The sequence below is a fragment of the Cajanus cajan genome, chromosome 6, assembly GCF_000230855.2.
Source record: "Cajanus cajan strain Asha chromosome 6, NIPB_CcT2T_4, whole genome shotgun sequence".
Lineage (NCBI taxonomy): Eukaryota > Viridiplantae > Streptophyta > Magnoliopsida > Fabales > Fabaceae > Cajanus > Cajanus cajan.
Window position 1 is genome coordinate 34,532,042 of NC_138522.1, and position 25,002 is coordinate 34,557,043.

At 28.8% G+C, this 25,002-nt stretch overlaps 1 protein-coding gene and 1 long non-coding RNA gene across 2 annotated transcripts; one reads left to right on the forward strand and one right to left on the reverse strand.

Annotated features, from left to right (window-relative positions):
• Window positions 1-10,208: 10,208 nt before the first annotated feature.
• On the reverse strand, window positions 10,209-11,161 carry LOC114916547 (uncharacterized). The gene is made up of 2 exons (XR_003805087.2): window positions 10,703-11,161; window positions 10,209-10,525 (listed from the first exon to the last, which is right to left on the reverse strand). It is a non-coding gene; the product is annotated as an uncharacterized LOC114916547 (long non-coding RNA).
• A 4,996-nt stretch (window positions 11,162-16,157) lies between these two features.
• LOC109809147 (uncharacterized) lies at window positions 16,158-19,802 on the forward strand. Its single transcript, XM_020372383.3, has 2 exons — window positions 16,158-18,998; window positions 19,124-19,802. The coding sequence occupies exons 1-2, from the start codon at window positions 16,418-16,420 to the stop codon at window positions 19,525-19,527; spliced, it is 2,985 nt and encodes a 994-aa protein (XP_020227972.1). The 5' UTR covers window positions 16,158-16,417; the 3' UTR covers window positions 19,528-19,802.
• Window positions 19,803-25,002: the final 5,200 nt, after the last annotated feature.

Genomic DNA, 25,002 nt, shown 5'->3' on the forward strand with positions numbered 1-25,002 from the left:
ACAAGTTGCTTTTCAAGTCAGGGACATAAAGCACATTAGAAATTGTTTCTATAAAACCATTCTTGGTTTTTATTTTTATATCACCTTTCCCCATCACTTTCACAGTAGAGCAATCACCAAAGCTCACGGTAGAATGAAAATTTTCATTTAAATATGAGAAAGAGGACTTACTTCCACTCATGTGATTACTACAGCCAGTATCAACATACCAAATTTCTGCCTCGTTGTCTTTTGCATCTTCAACTGCCATCAACAGGGTTTCTACTTCTTTCTCCTCGATAAAATTTGAGCTTTCACCCTTTTCTTTAAGACTAGGTAGTCTAGTATAACATTCAGAAGCATAATGACCAAATTTATGACATCTAAAGCATTCTACCTTTGATTTATTATGATCTCTCCCTCTATCATTGCTTTGAAATTGGTCATTGTTGCCTCTAGAGTTCTTGCTGAAATCTCTATTTCCACGACCTCCATGCCCTTGTCCTCTACCTCTACCTTTACCCCTTCCTCTAGAGTTGTATGAAGGAGTATTTGTAGAAGCCTTCAATGCTTGTTCCTCCATTGTTGAACTTCTGTTCATCTTTTGTTCATGGACCAACAAAGAACTTTGAAGCTCATCTAGGGAGAGATCATCAATATCATTTGACTCTTCAATTGAGCGCACCACATAATCAAACTTTGGTGTTAAGGAGCATAGGATTTTTTCAACAATGGCTATATCATTCATTTTTTCACCATGAAATCGCATATTGTTAGCAATACCCATGGTCGTTGAACAATGGTCAGTTACAGAGTCACCATCCTTCATTTGAAGGACTTCAAAGTCTCTTCTCAAAGCTTGAATTTGAGCATGTTTAACTCTCGAGGAGCCTTGATATTTTTTTTTCATTAAATCCCAAATATCCGTGGAAGTATCTTTACAAAGAATAGTTTCAAGGATAGATCGATCAATGGCTTGAAAAAAATAATTTTTGGCTTTCAAGTCTTTCAATTTCATCACATCAAGCTCCTTTTGTTGGGCATCTGTAAGAGTTGCACTATCCCCTGGTGTTGCCACACCATCTGCAACAACTTGCCAGAACTCCTTGGATCTCAAGAGATTCTCCATCAGCATACTCCAATGGTCGTAGTGACCATCAAAACGTGGAATGGCTAGCTGCACAAAATTTTCAGAAGTCATTGGTGGGATAATTGTTCTCTTCTCTTCTTTTTTTTTTTACACTCTTGAACTACTACCTTTTTCTTAATCTAGCTCTTGATACCACTGATAATAAAACGAGAAAAAAGAATATGAAAAGGTGGTTATTTTATTCAAAATATGAGGAGCCATTTTAAAGGTAACAATTACAAAATTCATCATAAAGAGAAATAATTCAAAAATTGTAATCGTCATTGCAGTAAAACAATACTTATTAGCCAATTAAAACAGAGTTACAAAACATAAAATATCAATATCTTGAACAACTAGAAACTTAATATCTATATGCTTACTTTGGATTCTAATCTTATTATTCTTTGAGAAGAATATTTATTGGAGAAAAAGATACACACTAGAAGGGGGATTGAATAATGTATATCAAAAATTCACATTTTTTGCTTAGTGAAGGGAAATATAACTTTACAAATGACATGTTGGAATGCAATAGACAAAGAGCACAAACCTTTTATACTAGTTCATCTCAAACCCAGAGACTATGTTCAGTTCTCAATCCAACCAGATTGAGTTCCATTATCTTTCAAAAGATACAAATATTCTTTAAACAAGCCACTTGTAACACAACCTATTTTTCAAAAATAATAATCGTAGTATATTATTATATTTTTGGGGTTAGAAATATTATTATTATTATTATCGTTGAAAGAAAAAGTATTTTATTATGTGTTTTAGTTACTTATTTAATTATTTTTGGGGCAAAAGAGAAGCGGGGCAGAAAATGAAGCAGGTTGGGTTAACCCGACCCAAGGGAATGTTAAGAAAGGCGTCAATAGATTTAACCCTCATCTGTCTCATTTTTGGCATTATGAAGGAGTAAGAGAAGAGAAGAGAAAAAATAGAGAGCTCTGAGTAGGAGTGCTCAGGAACAGTCTCAATTTGCATCATATTATTCGAATTAATGCAATAAGGTACAGGAAAAAAGGGATTTTTCATACGTGAGTTATAAGAGGGAATAAATAGGAGGAGAAGTCCCTAGAATTCTTAGGAATTTTATATTCGTTTATGTTTGTATGTCTGATGATTTTGATAATTTCTATGTGGATTTGTGATAGTATTTCTAGTATTAGATGTTAAAATTGATGTTTTGGGAGAAAGATTGAATTATTTGAAATGTGCTTGTGAGTTAGGATTCATGAGGGATCGGGGATTCTATAATTGATCCATGTTTACATGAATTTGGTGTATTATAATGTGTTTTCAAGTAATTGTTATGAATTTTGACCGATTAGAATATGAAAATAGTGTTTGTTTGATGATTGACAAATTTTGAAATGCCTTGTTCGCGTTCTAGGTTGCTGGAATTCGCATTCACGCTAGGCTTGGTTCTTCGCGTTGGGCTCACATTCATAGTGATGAATGTGAAGTCCAGAAGGTTTACGATGAACGTTGGTTATTTAACACTAAGCGTGACTCCTTTAAAGTAGTCTCTGTTAGGCCTTAGTGTCGAGCAAGACTTCCCAACGCCAGGCACAGAAGAGATTTGGAACTCTCAAGTTGAGCTTAGCACCGAGTGAATAGTAATTTTGCGGGGCATAAGTATAAAATGTATATTGTAACACCCCAGTTTTCATACCATTTATTGAGGGTAATTGAGTAATTTTCATAAATTTACAAGGGTGGTTTAGTAGCCCCGAACGGGCCGTTTCTAAACTGGAACGGGCCGTTCTAAACTACTAAAAAGGCCTATAACCCTAGTTGGGAACGGGCCATTCCAAATATGGACGTTATGGGTTAAATGCAACCCTAGAACGGGCTGTTCTGGTTTAGAACAGGTCGTTCTGGGTGTGATTTTTACACATGCTGTCAGAGTCCAGAATAGGTCGTTTCGTATTTGAAACGGGTTGTTCCAGCGACGCCTGATGCCTATAAATAGAGTGCTCTGGCACTCCCAAAAAGCACACCTTTCATTTCTTACTCTTTTTCTTCTTTACTCTCTTTTCTTCTTCTGTACTCTCTAAAGACCAAGGGGAACCCAACGGAGGAGATCAACCAGATCCTTAGTTTCAGCTACTATTTATCCAGGTACGGGAGAAAAGAGGATTATTTGTATGCAAAGTTACATGAGGGAATTGGGTAGAAGAGGAAGCTCGTAGGATTATGAGTAATTTTATAATTATTTCAGTTTGGAGAATTATTGGTCATATGTGATTTTGTATGTATTTAGGATTATGAATATATATTTAATTTGTAAGGATGATGATCTGGGAGAGAGAACGAAATTGTAGAAAAGTGCCTTTGAGTTAGGTTTTGGAAAGTAATTTTATAATTATTTCTATTTGAAGAATTGATGATCCCATTAGATTTTACATGTATTGAGGATTAGAAATATATATTTAATTTGTGAAAATGATGATTTGGGAGAGAGAACGAAATTGTAGAAAAGTGCTTGAGTTAGGTTTTGGAAAAATTGAGAGTTTTACTATTTGATTTAATATTTATTAAATTGGTGAATTAATTGAGTTTTATATTATTGTATAAATATTATTTTTATATTATTGTTATAGATGTGTATTAATGGTGAATTGCTTGAAGGGTATGTGAATCATTGTATTGTGTAGACTTATCTATATGTGATATGGAATTTGAGTTATGAAATGTGATGTTGATGTGATGTGATTGTGGTTCCTCACACTAATGACCAGGGATGAGATGGCCCCTGGGTAAGTGATGCTACAGGGAGGGCGTGCCCCTTGCATGATGTGGGATGAGTGAGACAATTAACCTGTATCACTTATGTCAGTTGTGGCGTGGCCTTGACATGGTGTTAATTGTAAGATTTGTGTGGATTGTGATGGATTGATGTAATTGAGATGTGAAGATGATGAATGATTGATAAATTATGATATATATAACTGCTTGTGAATATTTCATTAAATAAGGAGTTATGATGAGATTATGTTATGTTTTCCCTTGTGTGCTTTACATATAGATATTTTCTTTTCTCACTGTACAATTGTGGATATTTTAGGTGAGAAAGATCTGGCTATGAGTGAAATCTAGAATGTCAATGGTTGAATTGTGGGTATGCTCTGATATTGTGATATCGGGACAGAGGATTTCTAGGACATGAATTTTTTTTATATGGATTTGAAGTTGTACTTATTATTTTAAAAACAATTTGTAAACTCTTATGTTTCATTTTCTAATTTATTTATTATCTTGGATATTGAAGAATATTTATGAATGTTTTTATGTGAACCCTTTTATCTATGTTGAAAATTTTATTTCCTTAGTCTATTTACATTATTATAATATATGTGTTGGGATAGTAAGAGTGTCACATCTATTATTATTCTTAAGTATGAATTGTATGTGGTTTTGATGAACATTATGTATAAATATATATATGTATGAATGGTATATGATTGAGGATGATTGATTTTACTTATTAATGAGATAACCATATTTTGTCCTCCTATTTTGTTTTACTCTTTTTTTTTTCTTTCTTTCAATTATTATTTCTTTTGTCTAAAAAGATAAGATAAAAAAAATTGATAATAACAACAAATAGTAAAAAAAAACGAGAATCAGCACACAAGAGGATAAAAGAAGCTCATTGGATCCTCATACTCATCATCTTCTTTTATCCATTTTTTTATATCCTATTTCCTTTTCCTTTTTCTTCTACAAATTCATATTCAAATACCAAAACACATGTGAAAAGTCCTCAAATTCAACGTCTCATTTGGGTATAAAGTTGAAACTAAAAATATCATTTTATTCTTAATATAGACTAATTTAAAAAGAGAAAAGTTTTATCTTCTAGAATTTATTTTTTATTATTGATAAATTATTTAAAAATTATTAAAATTTAATTCATATGTAAATATGATAATTGAAAAATGAATTAAATAAAAAATGAAAAAAATTCTTAAAATTTTTCTAGTGAAAATTATTTTAAAATGTTAAAGTTTAATTCATAGATAAATATGATAAATAAGAATAAATTCAATAAGAAATTAAAAAAATTGAAAATATTTTTGTTAAAGAAAAATTCCTAAATTCTCACACAAGAAAAAATTTTCTCTTTAATATATAAGGTTGATTTTTAAAAACTATATAGTTATTTATTAAATTTTTTTAGTTTATTTTCTGATCATAGTTTAATTCTTGGTCTTTTTTTTTTTAATTTTAAAATAAGACATCTCACAATTCATTGAAAAATAATACATCTAAATTTGTACAAATGTTCATTAACACACATACACATACAGACATATATATATATAATAATCATTACAAAAATATTTTCATGAAGTGACATACATTTTATAGTGGCATATAATATTTACACTAAAACTATTTTTACCTATATTATAATAAGGACCATATATCTTAGTGTATTATTAAAAAAATGTAAATATAAATTATAATAACATTCAATATATACTTACTAAAATTATTTATGGATATATAATAAATAAATTTAAACATACATATATTATATTTATAGTGACATACAAAAATGTAACTATATATATATAACATTTCTTATAAAAGAATTAACTTATTGAATTTTAAAAACTTTTAACAATTTTTTCATTACGTAAGAATTTATTAAAAAAGATGTTAACTAAGAAGAGTAATTATATTGTGATTTGACTTAAATTAAAATTTTTATTTAATTATTTATTATATTAATATATACATAATCATTTTAGTAACGTATATTTTCAATTTTGTACTAATAATTGCCAATTTAAATTTTCATAAACTTATTTGATATTTTCATAATTTTAAGAATTAATATAAAATTGTCTTCCAAATTGAAAGACCAAAATAACCATTGATTCTTTATTTAATTAATTAAGAAATTAGTTAATTTTAAATATTTAATTGATTAATTTAACTTAAAAATTTAATTGATCATCTTAAAATATTTAAAAGTCGGCTTAAATATCTACATTTTCACCATTTATTAAAATAAAATGAAAATAGAATTTTAATCTATTAATAGTTTTCATAAATAATTAAAACTATGAATAATGATCAACAATCCATTTAATAACTTGAAAAATTTTTATTTTTAATTTTATGTATTTTTTTTATATAATAAAAAAAGCATAATTCACTTCTAGCCAGTAGATTCATACATTGAGTAACTCAAATAATTTAACTGATAATTTTAATTTTTAAAAAATTACAATTAGTTATTATAATGTTACACACACATGTGCACACATGCGCACGCGCGCGCGCACACACACACACACACATATATATATATATAAAATTAAAACTCATGAATAATTTATTTTTTTCTTATTTATTTTAATTTTTATTTTTTTTAATTTTAAAATAAGACATCTTATAAGTCATTGAATAATACTTCAAAATATTTTAAAATTGTACACACACACACACACACACACATATATATATATATATATATATATATATATATATATATATATATATGTAATAATCACTACAAAAATATTCTCATGTAGTGACACACATTTTATAGTGACACAATATTTGTCACTAAAAACTATTTTTACTTATACTATAAGTATAATATATCTTAGTATATTATTAAAAAAGTGTAGCTATAAGTTATAGTAACACTCAATATATGCGGTTAAATCTATTTAAAATCAATACTAAAGTTATTTGTGGGTATATGACAAATAAATTTATACCTATATGTATTATATTTATAATGATATTTTTTGTATGTAACTATATATAATATTTCTTGTAATAAATTAACTTATTAAATTTTAAGAACTTTTAACATAATTTTTTCATTCCTTAAGAACTTATTAAATAATATGTTAACTAAAAACGGTAATTATAGTTGTGATTTGACTTGAATTAATATTATTTATTTAATTATTTATTTTTAAGTATATATATATAATCATTTTAGTTACATATATTTTTAATTTTGTACTAATAAAATTGCTAATTTAAACTTTCATAAACTTATTTGATACTTTCATAATTTTAAGAAGTAATATAAAATTGTCTTTCAAGTAAGGTAATTCATTTCAGTTGTGTTAGACCTGTATGATGAATATAATAAGAATTTTCATTATTAAATTATTGGTCATTGATATAATATCCGGAATAAGAACAAAAATATAGAGTATAACGTTAAAACATATCACTACTTGCATCCATTATTATCACAAATATAAAACACAACAAATATTAAAGAAAGAAAATTGAGAGAAAATAGAGAAGTCTTCTAATCTTTGCCTTTTCTGAACGTGTGAATCAATGGAGCATCCAATACTTTATACGTAAGGCTATGAACCCCTTCATAAACTAAAAAATGTAACTATCTTTAATTTGATTCCTCCATTAAAAGTAAATAATACAAAAATTTGAAACTTATAATAGTTATATCAATTCTAATAATGAGTCACTTAATGTTTATATTTTAACATTTTCCTATTTGGCTCATATATTATTAATGATAATCTTTATTTTGACAATCAAGTATGGTCATAATAGGTCAACTTAAATTTGATATTTTCACCAAAAAATAATTACACATGAATTGTAGCAATTATATTTTAGATTAAACATTTTCTTTCACATATTACAATGCATAATCTTACTTAGTGAAATATAAGGTCCTAACTTTATTAATTCAATATGAATCCATTCACAACTAACTTTAATGTGCACAATACCATATAAAAGAGAAGACAAATATTATTATAAACCTTATAAGACCCATTTGAATTACAAGATTTTGAAATACTTTAGCTAATAATCATTTTGTTAATGGATCAACAATCATGGATTTAGTGTCTATGTACTCTAAAGAGATTAATTATCTCTTGATGTCTTCTTGAACAACTAGAAACTTAATATCTATATGCTTATTTCAAATTCTACTCTTATTATTCTTTGAGAAGAATATTGCAGCTAAATGGTCACAAAATATGCTTAATGGTCCTTCAACAAGGTTACTTTAAGACAAAAAAATAAAGTTCTTCAACCATTTATCCTTTGATGTAACTTTGTAGCAACCAATGAATTTTGCTTTCATAGTATATGATGCAACAATGGTTTGCTTTTTTCTTCTCCAAGAGGTAGCACCTTTGGCTAAAAACCAAACAATTGTTGCATCATCTACTATGCAAGCAGAATTCATCGGATGCTACGAAGCTACATAACAGGCTAAGTGGTTGAAGAACTTTGTTTGTGGGGTCTTAAAGTTGTAAATTGTGTTGAAAGACTATTAAACATATATTGCAACTATTCAATTCAATATTCTTCTCAAAGAATAATAAGAGTGGAAGTCGAAGTAAGTATATAGATATTAAGTTTCTAATTGTTCGAGAAGACATCAATAGAGAATTAATCTCTATAAAGTATGTTGAGACTAAATCCATGATTGTTGATCCATTAACAAAAGGATTGTCGACTAAAGTTTTTATAATAATATTTGTATTTTCTCTTATATGACATTGTGTACATTAAAGTTGGTCATGAATGGATTCATATTGAATCAATAAAGTTAGGACCTATATTTCACTAAGAAAAAGTTACACATTGTAATACATGAAAGAAAATGTATAATCTAAAATATAATTGCCACAATTCATGTATGATTATTTTTTTGGTGACAATATCAAATTTAAGTTGACATGTTATGGTAATACTTTATTATCAAAAATAAAGATCATCATTAATAATATATAAGTCAAGTGGGAGAATGTTAGAATATAAACATTAAGCGACTCATAATTAGAACTAACATTATAAGTTTTAAATTTCTACACTATTGATTTTTAATAGAGAAGCCAAATTAAAGGAATAGTTACATTTATGAGTTTATGAAAGGATCTCTAGCCTTATTTTCATAAAGTTTTTAATGCTCTATTGATTCACACATTTAAAAAAGGTAAAGGCTAGAAAATTTCTCTATTCTCTGTAAATTTTCTTTCTCTAATATTTGTATTGTTTTCTTTAAGATAATAATTACTAAAAATGGATATATGTTTCCATATTATACCTTATATTTTTTATTCTTATTCCATAATTTATATCATGGACCAATGACTAAGTAATAAATATTTTGTTATATTCATCATAAAAGGTCTAGTATTCTATTCTTATATGCCATCTCTTAATTGATCATGTGAATCTTTGGCTTGAATTCTTTTTTTGTTTAATTCGATAACTTAGTTCTTTCAAATTTATTTTGACATACATGATGTGTTGTATATATAATCATCAAATATAATTTTGTCGTTGCAGAATTCCTATGTTCTCTATTATAGGTAAAAATAATTAATTTTAAATATATTAAAAAAGTTAATTATTTACATTGAATTTGGTTACCTTTATACGATTCTTTCTAAATTATTCAGTTATAAATGTCAAAAAAAAAAAAAAAGATGCAACTAAAAAATGATGCAATAGAGAGAATTTAGAGAAAATACATTAAATATTACAAAAATACTTAAATTTATTTATGTTTAAAAATAAAAAATATATTTATTTTTGTTTATAATACGGAACAGATGAGTTATTGGTTTTGAGCGCAGGGTCCACCATATCCCTCGGAGTGGGAGCAATCGTTTACTCATTTGCTAAATCAGTCGTTTATTAGTCTTTGTTTATACCGAAGTTCATCCTCTTAATCTAAGAATTCTGAGAATGTGATTCGTTATTTTTATTTCAACACTTTTAACCAGTGATAACACCTTCAATCCAAAGAAATTTTGATTCGATGAACATATTCATTCCAACTAGCAATTTAAGAGCAACTTTTTCCTGCAACCGATTTCTATCCCATAATTGTGCAGTGTGGTTTCATTTTTTGTTGAAAATCAACCGATGTTTATCCAAGAAACTGTAGCTTATATATATGTGTATGGAAATTAATCATCTCTAATTCCTCAAAAGTAAAAGTAATTTAAGCTACCGAGTGTAAAGGTACTCTTAGTCTTAAGATTATATTCCTGCATGCAAGCGAGGCGTTTACATTTTGCTATCTGCACACCATATATATCAGTTCCAAATACTATTTTAGGTGACAAAGGAGAATGAGAATTTTATTTATAAATAATTGTGATTTGTGACCCAGAGCACTGATACACATAGTTCGGTGAAATTAAGTACATGACATATATACTAGCTATTATTCTAGTACTGAAATCACAGAATTAAAGAACGACGCTAACATGCATGTCCAATATTTCAGCCATGCACTCAGTGGCTTATTGGTTATTTATTGCCCTGGCCTACGTGGATAATGATTTCATGGTATAGGGGTATATCCTCCACTACCACCATATGGACCATAAGTACTTGGCAAGTCACCAGCTTGGAAAAGTTTTCGCCCTGCACCGTATAAAAGGTGAATAAGCATGGAAAGATACAAAACAAGGATAGAAATTAAATCAACAATCCCATGTTCCAAGTTAGGAAATTACGATTTAAAGCCGCAAAATATGCATGTATGGTTCGGTTTGTATATTATGATTCTCACTATTGTAAAACTAACAGCAATTAACATACCGAGTTTAATACTAGGTTGAGCAGCACTTCCCAGCGTAGAGGACATGAGTAGTACAAGTACTGCTATAAGAGCAGCAAATGACATGAATTTGGAGGCACTGGGAAAGGCCATTTCTAACAATACAAAATCTATATATGTAAAGTAAACTAATATTGCAAGTTTGAGGATGGAAGTGTATCACTATAGAGTTGGTATTTATGGAGATGAATGATCGATGGAGATGATCACTTAGAAACGTGATCGTCCCGGCACTGACTATTTCTTCCTCGCATTTTGCGTAGAATTGGACAAAATAATTTTTAATACAGACACATCACCAGCTGTCAACATGGGTAGCAAAAATGCTGAAAGACTAAATTAATGTTGAACCAAATATTAGTTGTCGTGAACTTTATTGTAGTCAAAGCAAAGCAATATTTTCAAGTCAGATAGATGTCACATGTTGGACTAAACAGTTGTGTGCCTTTTTATTACGTACGCTTGTGAAGTTGAAAAGATCAATAGAAAAACTTTTTCATCTTAATTTCCATATTTGTCCATTATCTATACTTTTCCTGGACAGAGCCATCAAGTTTGTCTCAAGATTATATATATATATATATATATATATATATATATATATAATTTAAAATATATAAAATGCAATAACTTAATTTATTTTGTTGTCAAGATCAACATTACTATAACTTTTTTTTTATTTTATGTAATTTTACACATCTCTATTCTCGTACTCATCTCTTTTTCTGTATCATATATGTATCTTCGTTTCCATACTCGATAGGTATAAAATTTGTATTCCCATCTTTTACTTGTCTAAAAATTAATTAAATATTAATTTTTGTAAAAAAATATTAAAAAATTAAAAATTTAAACATACAATAACAATTAGAAAATTATATTAATTATGCTTTATTTGACATAAATTAAAAATTAAGTAAGAATTTCATAAATATTAAATAAATTCTAAAAAAATAAATTAAGTATCTAAAAACTTAAAGTAGATATGAGTATGGATATGGGGAGAATATGTATATCTCTATCTCCGTCCTTGTACTCAATTTATTAAATCAAATATTATTTGTACTCATACTTATACCTAGTCAAATCGAATAATTCTTGTAAAAATTGGGACAAATTCATACATTACCCACATGTATGTATTTACTTGTTATCCCTAATCTAATTCATATAAGCTCTTGACTTCTTCATGAAAAATATAGATATATCTTTATGTTTTTCATAGCTACCAAGATCTCTTAAAAAGAAATCGTAGAGCTCAAGATATCACAAAAATGGACTTCATAGTCTTCTAAAGATTTTCACTAGTTAATGCATAATTGAGACATCTATTATAAGTCATTTTGAGTTCTATATTCTGAAACTTTAATATGATATTTATGTAATATTGATTCTATTTTGTTTAGTTTAAATTTGTTCTTTCTCGACGAGGTATCAAAGTAAGTCAACCCAGCTCACACGGGTTGACTCACAACGGGTTGGTACTTTAAATAGACCAACCTAACTCGACTCACTTTTTGGTGAGCTAAAAAATTTCAATTCAACTCGACTCACCATAGATTGGTAGGTTAGGTGCGTTGACTCATTAAATGTTTTAAAAATAAAAAAAATAAAAAATAAAAAAATTAATTACATGTTTCTAATTTTAATAAATAAAATAGATTGTAATATTTTATATTTAGAAATTAAGTCTATCATTGTCAAATGCAAATACATAAGAAAATTTCAAACAAAATTACATAAAACAATTTTTTTAATCTTTTTTAATAGCGTGTTAAACGAGCCAACTTAACTCACTTTGGCTCAAACCTGTTTAGTTCACAGGTTAAGTAAGTTGAGTTAGAATTTAACCAAAATTAGTATTTTCTTTTTTCTAACCTAACTTGACCTAGAATATGGTGAACCAAGTTGATCCACCAAATTTGACTTATTTTTACACCTATATTTCTCATTCACCTTCTAAGAGTTATTTTGAATCAATATCAAATTTACTTTAATTGATGTTCTAAATACACTAAACAAATTCATCAACAACATAAATATTCAAAATACTTATGACTTTAATTTGTTCATAAGGTTTGTCACAATTAAAAGATTAAGGGTTTGAACTCAAAAATAAGAACAATTTAGTGAGTCGGAGAGCATCATTAGATACATATCAATTTGTTTTTAATTTGTGTTTTTAATTGAAACGACTTCATATTTCTATTATATATATATATATATATATATATATATATATATTGATACAGTCATATTTTAGGCAAGCATGCCAAATTATGCTAGGTTGCTCTAGGTTGAAAATGTTGGTGTGAGTTGTGATATGAACTGATTCAGCAAGATCTCGAGAAAATTATGAGATACTGCTTAATTGTAAAAATCATATAATTATGGCAGTTATGATAATTATCTTAATTTGTATTTAACTGATAATATATATATATATATATATATATATATATATATATATGAGCACCTCATGTAATTACGGGGTTTGATTTAGGATTTTAAAAGACTTTTTTGAATAAAAAAGTCCATTGGTATTCAATTAGGATTTTATGTTACTTAAAAAAAATCCAGTGGTATTCAATTTGGATTTTCAAGATTTTTTAAAGAGTCCATTAAAATCCATTAGTATTCATTTGAGATTTTTTACAACTTAAAAATAATCCATTGGTATTCAAAAATATAAGGATTTTAAAGGATTGTTGTGTGAGACAGATTTTGAAGGACTTTCTAGTGTTATCTATAAATACAAAATTCACAAAACAATCTCATCCAAACCTATTGGATTTTGAAGGATTGTTTGAAGTGACTTTTCAAGTGTTTCAAGAATTTTCAAGTGAGTTTTTCATCTTTTTTTTCTATGCTCCTGTCTTCTCCATTTTTTCTCTGCTAATAATACTGCACTATTGTTCATTGCTCATATATATAATATTGTAGTACTGTTCCCATCTCATTCCCCTATTTTGTGAAACTTTGATATATAAATGATAGTGTCATTGACTTGCTCTATTTTTCTGTTCGTTCTCTTTATTTTATTCTATGTAGTTGAATTTGTTCCTTTATATAACACAAAAAAAGCTTGAAAATTCAACTTTTAAGTGATAATTTTTTTATAACACAGTCAAGAAAAGGAAAAAGGTGAAAGATAAAATTGATATCATAATCTCTACAATATATATATATATATATATAAGATGAATTTAAGTTAGGGTTTCTGTGAGTAGAATGAGATAAAAATAGATCTTTTATTTTTTAGTTGGGGAAAGAATCCTCTCAGCATAAAAACTGCGATCTCTCTCCTTCTCTTGAGTTTGTTACTCTTATCCCTCCTCCTTTTATGACTCAACAATTATTTTATTTTTTTTACTATGAAATTTTCTTTTTATTTTTATATTGTGAAATTAAAATTTTTTTATATTTTAAAAAAGAAAATTAACACAAGACATTGCAGTATCTAATTTTTTAGGGTTTAGGATTTATGCCTTCATTAGCTTTTTTTTTTTAAAGGAAATACTGTTAAAATATTTGTTAGAATAATTTACATTTATAAATATCGTTAAAAATTATCATATAATATATAACTAAAATAATATTTTTTGGTGGATTGTGGATTTCCTAATCGACGCTAATTTTTAGCTCTATTTCGAGGTGTAAGATATCATCTACAAGATTTAGCAGGTTAGAGTAATGACCCTGAAAATGAGAAAGAATTGTTCAATCTTCGTTATGCATCTTTAAGGAATGTGATCGAAAGAATGTTTGATATTTTTAAATCATGTTTCACAATTTTTAAGTCAGCACCTCCATTTTTATTTAAGACACAAGTAGAACTTGTGTTAATATGTGCAACACTACATAACTTTCTACGTAAAGAATGTCATTATGATGAACTTTCAATTGAAGCGGTGGATGAACCTTCATCTTCAATGTTACCAGTTAATGAAGATCATACTTTTGAGCCTATTATTTAAACCCAGGAGCAAAAGCGAGAAGACGCTAATGCTTGGAGGACTAGTATAGCTATAGATATGTGGGTGAATGTTATTTAAGAGGATACGATATTATGAAAAATTATTATTATTATTATTTATCTAAACATTATTATTTTTTTCTTTGACTCTTTTTAAATTTGAATGTATGAAATTTTTTTTGAAATCTTATCAAATATTAAAAATCCATGAAAATTCTACAAAATTCACAAAATCTCACAGAATCCATTAAAATCCCGATTTAAAAGTCTTGCAAAATCCATTAAAATCCTGATTTTAAGTTTTGTAGAATCCTGCAAAATCTTAAAAATTATGAAAATCCTGCAAAGTCTTTTAAAATTCACAAGATTTTTTTTAACTAAAAAAGTCTTTTAAAATCCTAATCCAATACACCCCCTACAATTATGGGGAATAAAATTATGACCATGCCATTTTGACAAATAACACCCCTTGTTTATTAGGCAACTAAATAACATTTAATACATATTACAGACAAATCACCGGTAGGTAAGGGTGTATGAGGGTTGGGTTAGATCGGATTTGGATGAATCTGTTGTCTGACCTAATCAAAATTTAACGGGTTAGGTTGGGTCAAATTTATGCAAAAAAATAAAAAATAAAATCCAATCCGATCACAAACGGGTTGGATTAATCGAAGCAACATAATTATATTTATTTATTTTTTGTAAAATTTTTGTAAAATAGATGTAAATGATTTGAAAGATTATTACAAATATAATATTATCAACTTATAAAGCAAACAAGGATACATATTTAATTATAAAAAAATTTATTAATTTGTTATATTATTATTAACTAAAAACTAACATTAATTAATATAAAATAAAATTTTAAATAAATATTTTATATTGTTACAATTTTACCCATTTAAAACACAAAACTCGTTACTAAGAATCATAATGAATATTATCACCAATAAATAATCATTCAAACATTATTTGATTATTATTATTATTGTTAAATATGATGAAAATTTTATCGAGTTAAAAATACAAAATCTATTATTCAACTATCACAGTTTGGTTGGATTATATTAGATTTGATCCGAATATTAGAAAAATTAGATCTAAACTTACTAGATTAATTAGAAAAATGCAGAAAGACTAAATCAACGTTGAACCAAACATTAATTGTCGCAAACTTTATTCCAGTCAAAACAAAGCAATATTCTCGTGAAGTCAGATAGATGTCACATCACATGTGGGGCTAAAAGTGTTGTGCCTCTTTATTACACTTTGTTAAGTTGGAAAGGTCAATATAACAAATATTCCCAATAACGTTAAATTAAGTTATGACGTTAAGAATATTAGTTTTTGCTAGATGGACGAAATACAGATAGGAAAAAGATAAATAGAATGAAACACTTGGGTATATCTTTCATTCCAAATTGTTACCAAAATAATTCAGTGCGAAAATACACGAATTCTTGTGTGGACCATTAAGTCATTACCCCTTTTGCGATCAACAACCGCTATCTCGAAACATTTAACCCAAAAGTCAGAATGAGTGTCCAGCTAACAGTTAACATGACTGATTCAAAGTAAAGCCGTTAACCTGCAACCGTCAAACATCTTAACGAAGATTTCAACTTATATATATATTTGCATGCTCATTGAGTTGTACATGAAGATGTTAAGTGTAACCCAACACTGCATTGCATAGTGCAAACTTTTACTCAAGATGATGTATGTTAAACTTATTTTACTCCTATGTTTTTTACTTCATCATTTTAATGACATACTGTGCAACAATGACACAGACAGAGATGCCCTTCTTTCTTTCAAATCCCAAGTGAGTGACCCAAAAAGTGCTTTCTCTGACTGGTCTACACATTCGAATCACTGCACTTGGAATGGTGTAACCTGCTCCAAAGTTGGAAACAGGGTTCAATCTCTCACTTTACCATCAGTTGGCCTCTTTGGCAAACTACCCCCTCAGCTTTCCAACCTCACATACTTGCACACACTTGACCTTTCCAACAACAGTTTTCATGGCCCAATTCCCCCAGAGTTTGCCCATCTATCGCTTCTCAATGAGATCAAATTACCTTACAACAATCTCAGTGGTACACTTCCACAACAGCTGGGCCATCTCCACCGTCTACAAATTTTAGACTTTTCAGTCAACAATCTCACAGGTAAAGTCCCTCCATCATTTGGAAATCTCTTTTCTCTTAAGAATCTTTCCTTGGCAAGGAACGGTTTTGTGGGTGAGATTCCAAGTGAACTTGGTAATCTCCACAATCTTTCCTATCTTCAACTCTCAGTGAACAATTTCTCAGGCCAGTTTCCCACTTCTATCCTCAACATCTCTTCCTTAGTCTTCTTATCTGTCACACAAAACAATCTATCTGGCAAGTTACCACAAGATTTTGTCCATGCCCTTCCAAATTTAATCTTTCTGTCTCTGGCAACCAATAGGTTTGAAGGGGTAATTCCGAATTCAATATCCAATGCCACAAATCTTCAACACATTGACCTTGCTAACAACAAGTTTCACGGCCCCATACCTCTATTCTACAACTTCAAATACCTTACCTACCTCGTTCTTGGTAATAATTTTCTCTCTTCTACGACGTCGTTGAATTTTCAGTTCTTTGATTCCCTTACAAACTCCACCCAGCTACAAATTCTCATGATCAATGATAACCATTTGGCCGGGGATCTTCCAAGCTCTGTTGCTAATCTGTCTGGCACTCTCCAACAATTCTGTGTTGCTAACAATTTGCTAACCGGTGCCATTCCTCAAGGAATGAAGAAATTTCAAAATCTCATATCCTTGTCTTTCGAAAACAACTCTTTCACGGGAGAGTTACCATCAGAAATAGGAGCACTACATAATCTACAGCAACTTGTGATATATAGCAATAGATTATCTGGAGAAATTCCAGACATTTTTGGCAATTTCACCAATATGTATATTCTTGCAATGGGAAATAACCAGTTCTCGGGTAGAATTCACCCGAGTATTGGACAATGCAAGAGATTAACTTTTCTTGACCTGGGGATGAATAGGCTTGGTGGGACCATACCAAAGGAGATTTTTCAACTTTCTGGTTTAACAAAATTGTATTTAGAAGGAAACTCTCTGCATGGTTCACTTCCTCATGAAGTCAGCATCATGACACAGATTGAAACCATAGTTCTTTCTGGCAACCAGTTGTCAGGGAACATTCCTGTGGAAATAGAGGATTGTTCTAGCTTGAAGAAACTTGTGATGGCAAGAAACAAATTCAATGGCTCAATCCCAACTAATCTTGGGAATTTAGCATCCCTTGAGACTTTGGATTTATCATCAAACAATCTCACTGGCCCTATTCCTCAAAGTTTAGAAAAGCTCCAGTATATAGAGAGATTAAATTTGTCTTTCAACTATTTGGAAGGGGAAGTGCCTGTGAAAGGTGTTTTTATGAACCTTACCAAGCTTGATCTTCAGGGTAACAACCAACTGTGTAGCCTTAACATGGAAATTGTGCAGAATTTGGGTGTACTCCTGTGTGTTGGTAAAAAGAAAAGAAAGATTTTACTCCCTATCATCCTTGGAGTTGTTGGTGCTACTGCTTTGATCATTTCAATGCTCTTGCTAATTTGCACCATGATGTACCGAAAGAAAAGAAAGGAGGCGAAAACCAGGGTGCCATCTGCCCCTCTCAGAGGATTGCCTCAAAATATATCTTATGGTGATATTCGGATTGCAACAAATAATTTTGCAGCTGAAAATTTGATTGGAAAAGGAGGCTTTGGCTCTGTGTATAAGGGTGTATTCAGCTTCAGCACTGGTGAAACCGCCACCCTTGCTGTCAAAGTCCTGGACCTACAACAAAGCAAAGCTTCTAAAAGTTTTAATGTTGAATGTGAAGCTTTGAAAAATGTTAGGCACCGGAACCTAGTGAAGGTTATCACTTCTTGCTCTAGCCTTGATTATAAAGGAGAGGAGTTCAAGGCCCTTGTTATGCAATTCATGGCCAATGGTAACTTGGATGCAAGTCTATACCCAGAAGATGTTGAGTCAGGATCTTCTTTAACCTTGTTGCAAAGATTGAACATTGCCATTGATGTTGCTTCTGCTATGGACTACTTGCACCATGACTGTGATCCACCAATAGTGCATTGCGATTTGAAACCTGCCAATGTGCTTCTGGATGAAAATATGGTTGCACATGTTGCAGATTTTGGTTTGGCAAGGTTTACATCTCAAAGTACACCAGAGAAGCAGAGTAGTACTCTGGGACTGAAGGGATCCATTGGCTATATTGCCCCAGGTACACATTAATGCTTTGATTCCTATAATAATAACTGATATTTTCTTTTTGTAGTTTCGTTTTACTTGTTAATTGTACATAAATGATACACACACACCCACTAATATTGGGGTGATATGTTTCAGAATATGGTGTAGGAGGCAAGGCTTCAACTCATGGCGACGTGTACAGTTTTGGAATTCTACTGCTAGAGATGTTCACAGGCAAAAGACCAACTGAAGAGATGTTCAAAGAAGGATTAGGCCTAAGGAAATTTGTCTCAACCATGGAAGAGGATCAAGTAGTGAGGGTTGCTGATCGAAGGCTTATTGATGATTATGAATATTCAACACAAAGCTCAAGCACTGGTGACCATAGCAGTAGTAGCATTGGTGACAACACACATAGAACATGCAAAGCAGAGGAATGCGTAGCTGCAGTGATAAGAATTGGGTTGTGTTGCATAGCTCATAAACCAAAAGATCGTTGGAGGATGAGAGATGTCTCAACAAAATTGCAAGCAACTAGGCATTCTCTGCTGGCCTTGTGAACTTGGTCTCAAGCGCAGATGCGATTTTAAGAAATTATTTAGTGCGTGTTTGGTAATACGTTTGGGATCCACGTTTTCTCTTATTTTCACGTTATAATGCAGCAAAAGCAACTAATTGTTACTTCTCAAAATCACCTCCAAGTTTTCAAGTGTAAAAGCAAACAGGCTATTAACCAAAAAATATCTTATAAATCTTAAAAGACTACATATGTACAAGTATGGAAACGGATCCTCTCTCTGATTAAAAGAAATAAAATAGTGTCCAATTTAATATACGTGAACTGTTGATTAAAATGAACTTATTCAAATCTTACCGCGTATATAAAATTTGATGTTGAAAATTTAATTTAATTCTTGACCCAACTGATCAGTTATTATATTTTTTTTTATTTTTGTAAAGGTTTAGAGTTTATTAATATATATATATATATAAAAATAAATAAAAGTTTTGAGTTTGAACTAAAAGTTCAACCTAACTTTTCACTCATTCTTAATGATATAACACTTTTGTACAATCCACACACACTTTTATAGTTCTTAACTTCTATTCTCTTCTCACTCTAGTAGGGTTAAGGACCTAATGGTTTGTTTGAAGAAGAATTTTACAAATTCAAAAAATTTTAAATTCTTGGTATTTGAATTACTTGGATTGCAATTTTTATCATTCTTAAAATATTTTGTGTATCTGTTTAAGGGCACACTCGTAATCTTCTAGTAGCTAGAGGGTCGAACGAGAGCTCCAAGCAGATACTTCAAAGGGAGGAGGTACCTGCAAAAGGCACTTCGATGCTTAAGTCAGGACAAGCATGATTTTCGATGGTAATAAATGAACAGTGACATACCTCATTTTACATGAACTATTTATACTGCTTGTGATGGGTCCTGAGCGTTGTGGGCCTCTTCTGACACTTACCAAATTAGGTAATACGGTACTAATCGGCTTATTACGCCTTAATCATGTGTTTGTCCTTGTTAGTCATGATTATCGTCTTAATCAGTTCGGTCTTATCGGCCGTTGGCCGAGTCGAGAGGTGTAAGTGGGATTGAGTCTTTGGGTCTCGGTCTCTTGCCGAGCCAAGGGAACTGAGAGGTAGTCGGGATTGCCTTTTGTGTCCCGGTTTCTTGCCGGGCTGATAGGTCGTTGAGAAGGTCAGCACGTTACGCTGGCCTGACCAAGCCTGTGATGATCTCGTAGGTTCGTTATCACGGCCTCTGTCGTGTCCAAAAGTCGTATCGAATTAACTGAGTCTTTATGGTCTGGTCATATCGGCGATCGAGATGGCCGAGGCTGGTGCGTGAGCAGCTTGTGTCTCGGCCGTCTCGGTGGCCGATTGAGTGTCACGTGTCGTTCCACGTGGTTGATAGAACCCTTCCAATATATTTTGTTTGGATAAGTTAATTCAAATTTCTTAAATTTTAAATTATTAGGTTGAATATGATAATTTGATTTTACCATTGTAAAATTAATTTAAAAAATATATTTATATGTTGAGATTTTTAAATTAAATTTTATAAAAATAAATATTAGCTAATTTTTAAACATTTAATAATTTCAAAAATTAATATTAGATAATATTTAATAATTTTGAAAATATTTTTGAATATTCAATAATTAAAAATATGAAGAGATAAGAGATAAGATAAAATATATAAGTGAAATAACAAGAAAAAAATATGAGAAATTTTAAATTCTTAAATTTGAAATTATACTATTTCAATGAATTTTACAAATGCTTGAATTTCAAATTTTTTAAAAATCCTCCATCTAAACAAGACATTTCATCTCAAAAAATTTAAAAATTTTCAAATAAATGAATTATTCCATTTAAATTCCTTATTCAAATACCCTATAAGGTTTTGAGCATTTCCTCAATGGAAGCATTTCCTTGACAAGTCTTCCGTGTCAAATTTGGGAAGGATTTTATTAGAATTAGTGTTTAAGTACAGTTTTGTTACAATCATTCACATTGCATGAGAATAAATATAATATTAAATTAATTTTTAAAAATGATAAATTCATCCAAACTAATCACATCATATACAGATTGATTCGATTTGGATCGTAAAAGAATATCCATACCAACCCTACAAAATGATACCCTAGTATGAGTAATTAAAAGTAATTAATTTATATTTATTGTTTCTCTATAAACTTTGTAGTTTACTAATATCTTCTAAAGATTACAAGTATTTTCTGCTCAAGATAATTATATTCAGGTTAGATAAGATTTTTAATATACAAACAACTGCATGCGTATTCATAACTCAACAATTGCATATTCATAACTATTGATTTTGAAGTCGAAATGTATTAAAATATTTGAAAGAAGAAGATTAAAAATAAGGGAGAAAAAGATGCATAATTCGAGATTATTAGTGTGAGAAATTATTTTCTTTTATACGGAAGATATATATTTCATTGATGATTTTTATTACTTTATATATATATATAATATTTAAAGAAAATAAATGTTTGAATTATGTTTTATGTAATGATATAAAGGTAAACAATGTAAAAAAGAAGATAGATAATTAGAATTTAGATGAGATTATTAAATATATATATATATATATATATATATATATATATATATATATAGATCGAGGAGACAAATATTTAATCTTAAAATATAATTTATTTATTTTTCATCTCTCCTGCATGCCCACACATTGACTCCTCCTCACATCACATCTTTCAAAGAATTGGAAAAAATAATTAATAATACAGACAGACCAGCAGTCAACATGCAGAAAGACCAACGATTTAGCGTTGAAAAATTTTAAACGTTGTTCAACTTAAAACAACATCTTTCTTGTTTCTCAAATTTTATTTTGAAAAGTAAAATATTATGATTATGTTTTTTTCAAACGCATATCTAAACATGAGCTAAGTCAATGTTAAACCACAAATTGTTGTGATTGTGATTCGTGAACTTTATACTTACTTTTCGTGAAGTTTGTTAGATGTGATCTTTCATACGTTGGACTAAGAGAATTTTACGTTTTTATTACGCTTATTCATAAGTTGCAAAATGAATTGAACAAATTGACAGTAAATTTAAATCAAGTTATGACGTTAAAAATATTCGAGTTCTTTTATAAATGGACGAAAGAAAGACGGGTATTTTGAAGGTGAAAAAAAATAATAGATAATACGAAACATTTTAGCATATCTTTCATACCAAATAGCAAGGTTCTATTTTTTAAACAGCAGTGCTAATTGTTACAAAGAGAGAACTTTATTGCATATGTTAAATTCTTATTTAATTAAGAATTAATAAGGTTTATTTTATTTATCAAAAATAAAAAATTTAATTTACACAACTCATGATATTTGTATCTTCTTTTCAACTAATATGCATATTTTTCAAAAAAAAAATATACATATTTTTATTTACAATTAATTTTTATTTAACTATGTTAATTTCTTGCCTATTATCTATTAAAAAGATTACTACAAAAAGTATGTGTATACTTATTTCTTAAAATCCACATTTTAAAAAAAATAATTATTATTTATTTTCTCCCTCTTTTAGATTAATATTTAATCCATCTAAATCACGTTATGATATTAAAATTTAAAAATATGCTTTTTTATTTATATTATAATTGTATTTGACAAATTGATGTTAAACTTGTTTAAATAATTATTTTACATAATTGCTATAGATAAAGAAATAACGTATTTTAGATTACATATTTATATTTTAAATGTTTATTTATTGTTGTCTATATATTTTTATTTGGAAAAATTATAAACAGAATATTAAGTCATAAATAAAAAATTTTGTGATATTAAATTCTTATATTTATTTTAGCAAATAATAAAATAAATTATTTTGTTTTAATAAATCTGTGGTCTTCCTTAAAAATGTTGGGAATAATAATCATGATGTGAAACATTACTTGTTTGATTTTATTTGTAGATTATTTCTTCTTTTTATTATTTTTATTTTGTTGAAGAATGTGAAACATTATTTCTTTGATTTTATTTGTAGATTATTTCCTTCTCTTTTTTTATTCATGGGAATCAAACACGGGTATGAAGGAGATCTGTATCATTCACGCACCCTGTTCGATGCTCAGAAGGGTTGTCCATAGGTCATTTGGGTTGGATTTCATTAAACCTGTTATGTAGTTTTTTAATTTGAGTTAGATTGAGTTATATTTGCAAATTTTTTATCAAATCCGATTCGAACTAATCTAATCAATAATAGAGTGGGTTGTGTTGAGTTATTAGATCTAAATTTAAACAAATTATATAACATTCAATATCTATTGTTATAAAAGTTTTTTTCTAATGGCATTAAGCATTATCCTTTTTTAAAGTTTCTTTTTTTTTACCATTATCATGACCATCCTTTATTATACATACATATATGGATATAGTAGTGTCATCATTATTGTTAAACAAAAATCATTCTCAATCAAATTTTTTAAATAACAATTCAAATAATTTTAATTATAACATCTAATCATAAACAATCAACTACATCAAGATTCAACCTTAAAACATCCAATTTATCAATAAGTACAATTAATAAACATATTATCTAGCCCAAGATTCCATACATCAAAATTGAGAAGTAATGATCAAGACTTACTCTACATCTATTTAAACATGAATAAAATTAAACATCAAATATATATCTATTTCTCCATGCTTGCTAGTTTTCTCCTAATTTTCTTGATTTCTTCTTTTCCTACTTCTTTTTCTTCCTCTTATCTTTTTCATTTCTTCCTCTCTTGAGATTTTAGTTGTTTACTACTTGTTTTCATCGTTGGTTGTGAAAAAGATGGAGTATTTTTTGGTATTTGTTTGGGTTGGTTTATGTCTTGTTAAAAGTTGTCGGTGAGCTTTTTAGTGTAGTTTCTCCTATTTGTACTAGTCTCTACCTCCATTCTCAAATTTTCTAGATTTGTAAATATTTCTTGATATTTCTTAAGATATTTTATCACATAGTGATTAGGCATCTATGTTGTAGATATTTATAGAACTATCTATATTTTTCTTTTGAATTATTTAAATATCTTAATGGTTAACCTTCCAATCTATTTAATCACATGGTGATGAGGTGTCCACTTTCTAGAATTTTGTTGAGTTATTTAATTATCTTAATTTTTAAGCTTTCAATTCATTTTAATCACATGGTAGTTAGGTATCTACTTTAGATAGTTTTATAGAATTTTCTAGAATATTGTAGAATTATTAAGTATCTTAAAAATTAATTATAATTTTGAGAAACTAATATCATCATTAGAATCTTCACCATCAAAAACATAAAATTTGGTCTCTTAATAATGCTAATTAATATTAATTTAATTCATTAAAATTTGCTTGTCTCATAATTTGATTGGTTAAGACTTGTATTTAAGTTAATCTAACTAGTCACTTTTATTCATTATTCTAAGCATATTGATAATAAAATTTTTTATATCCTATTGAACATTTTTCCATAATTTTCTAACTTAAAA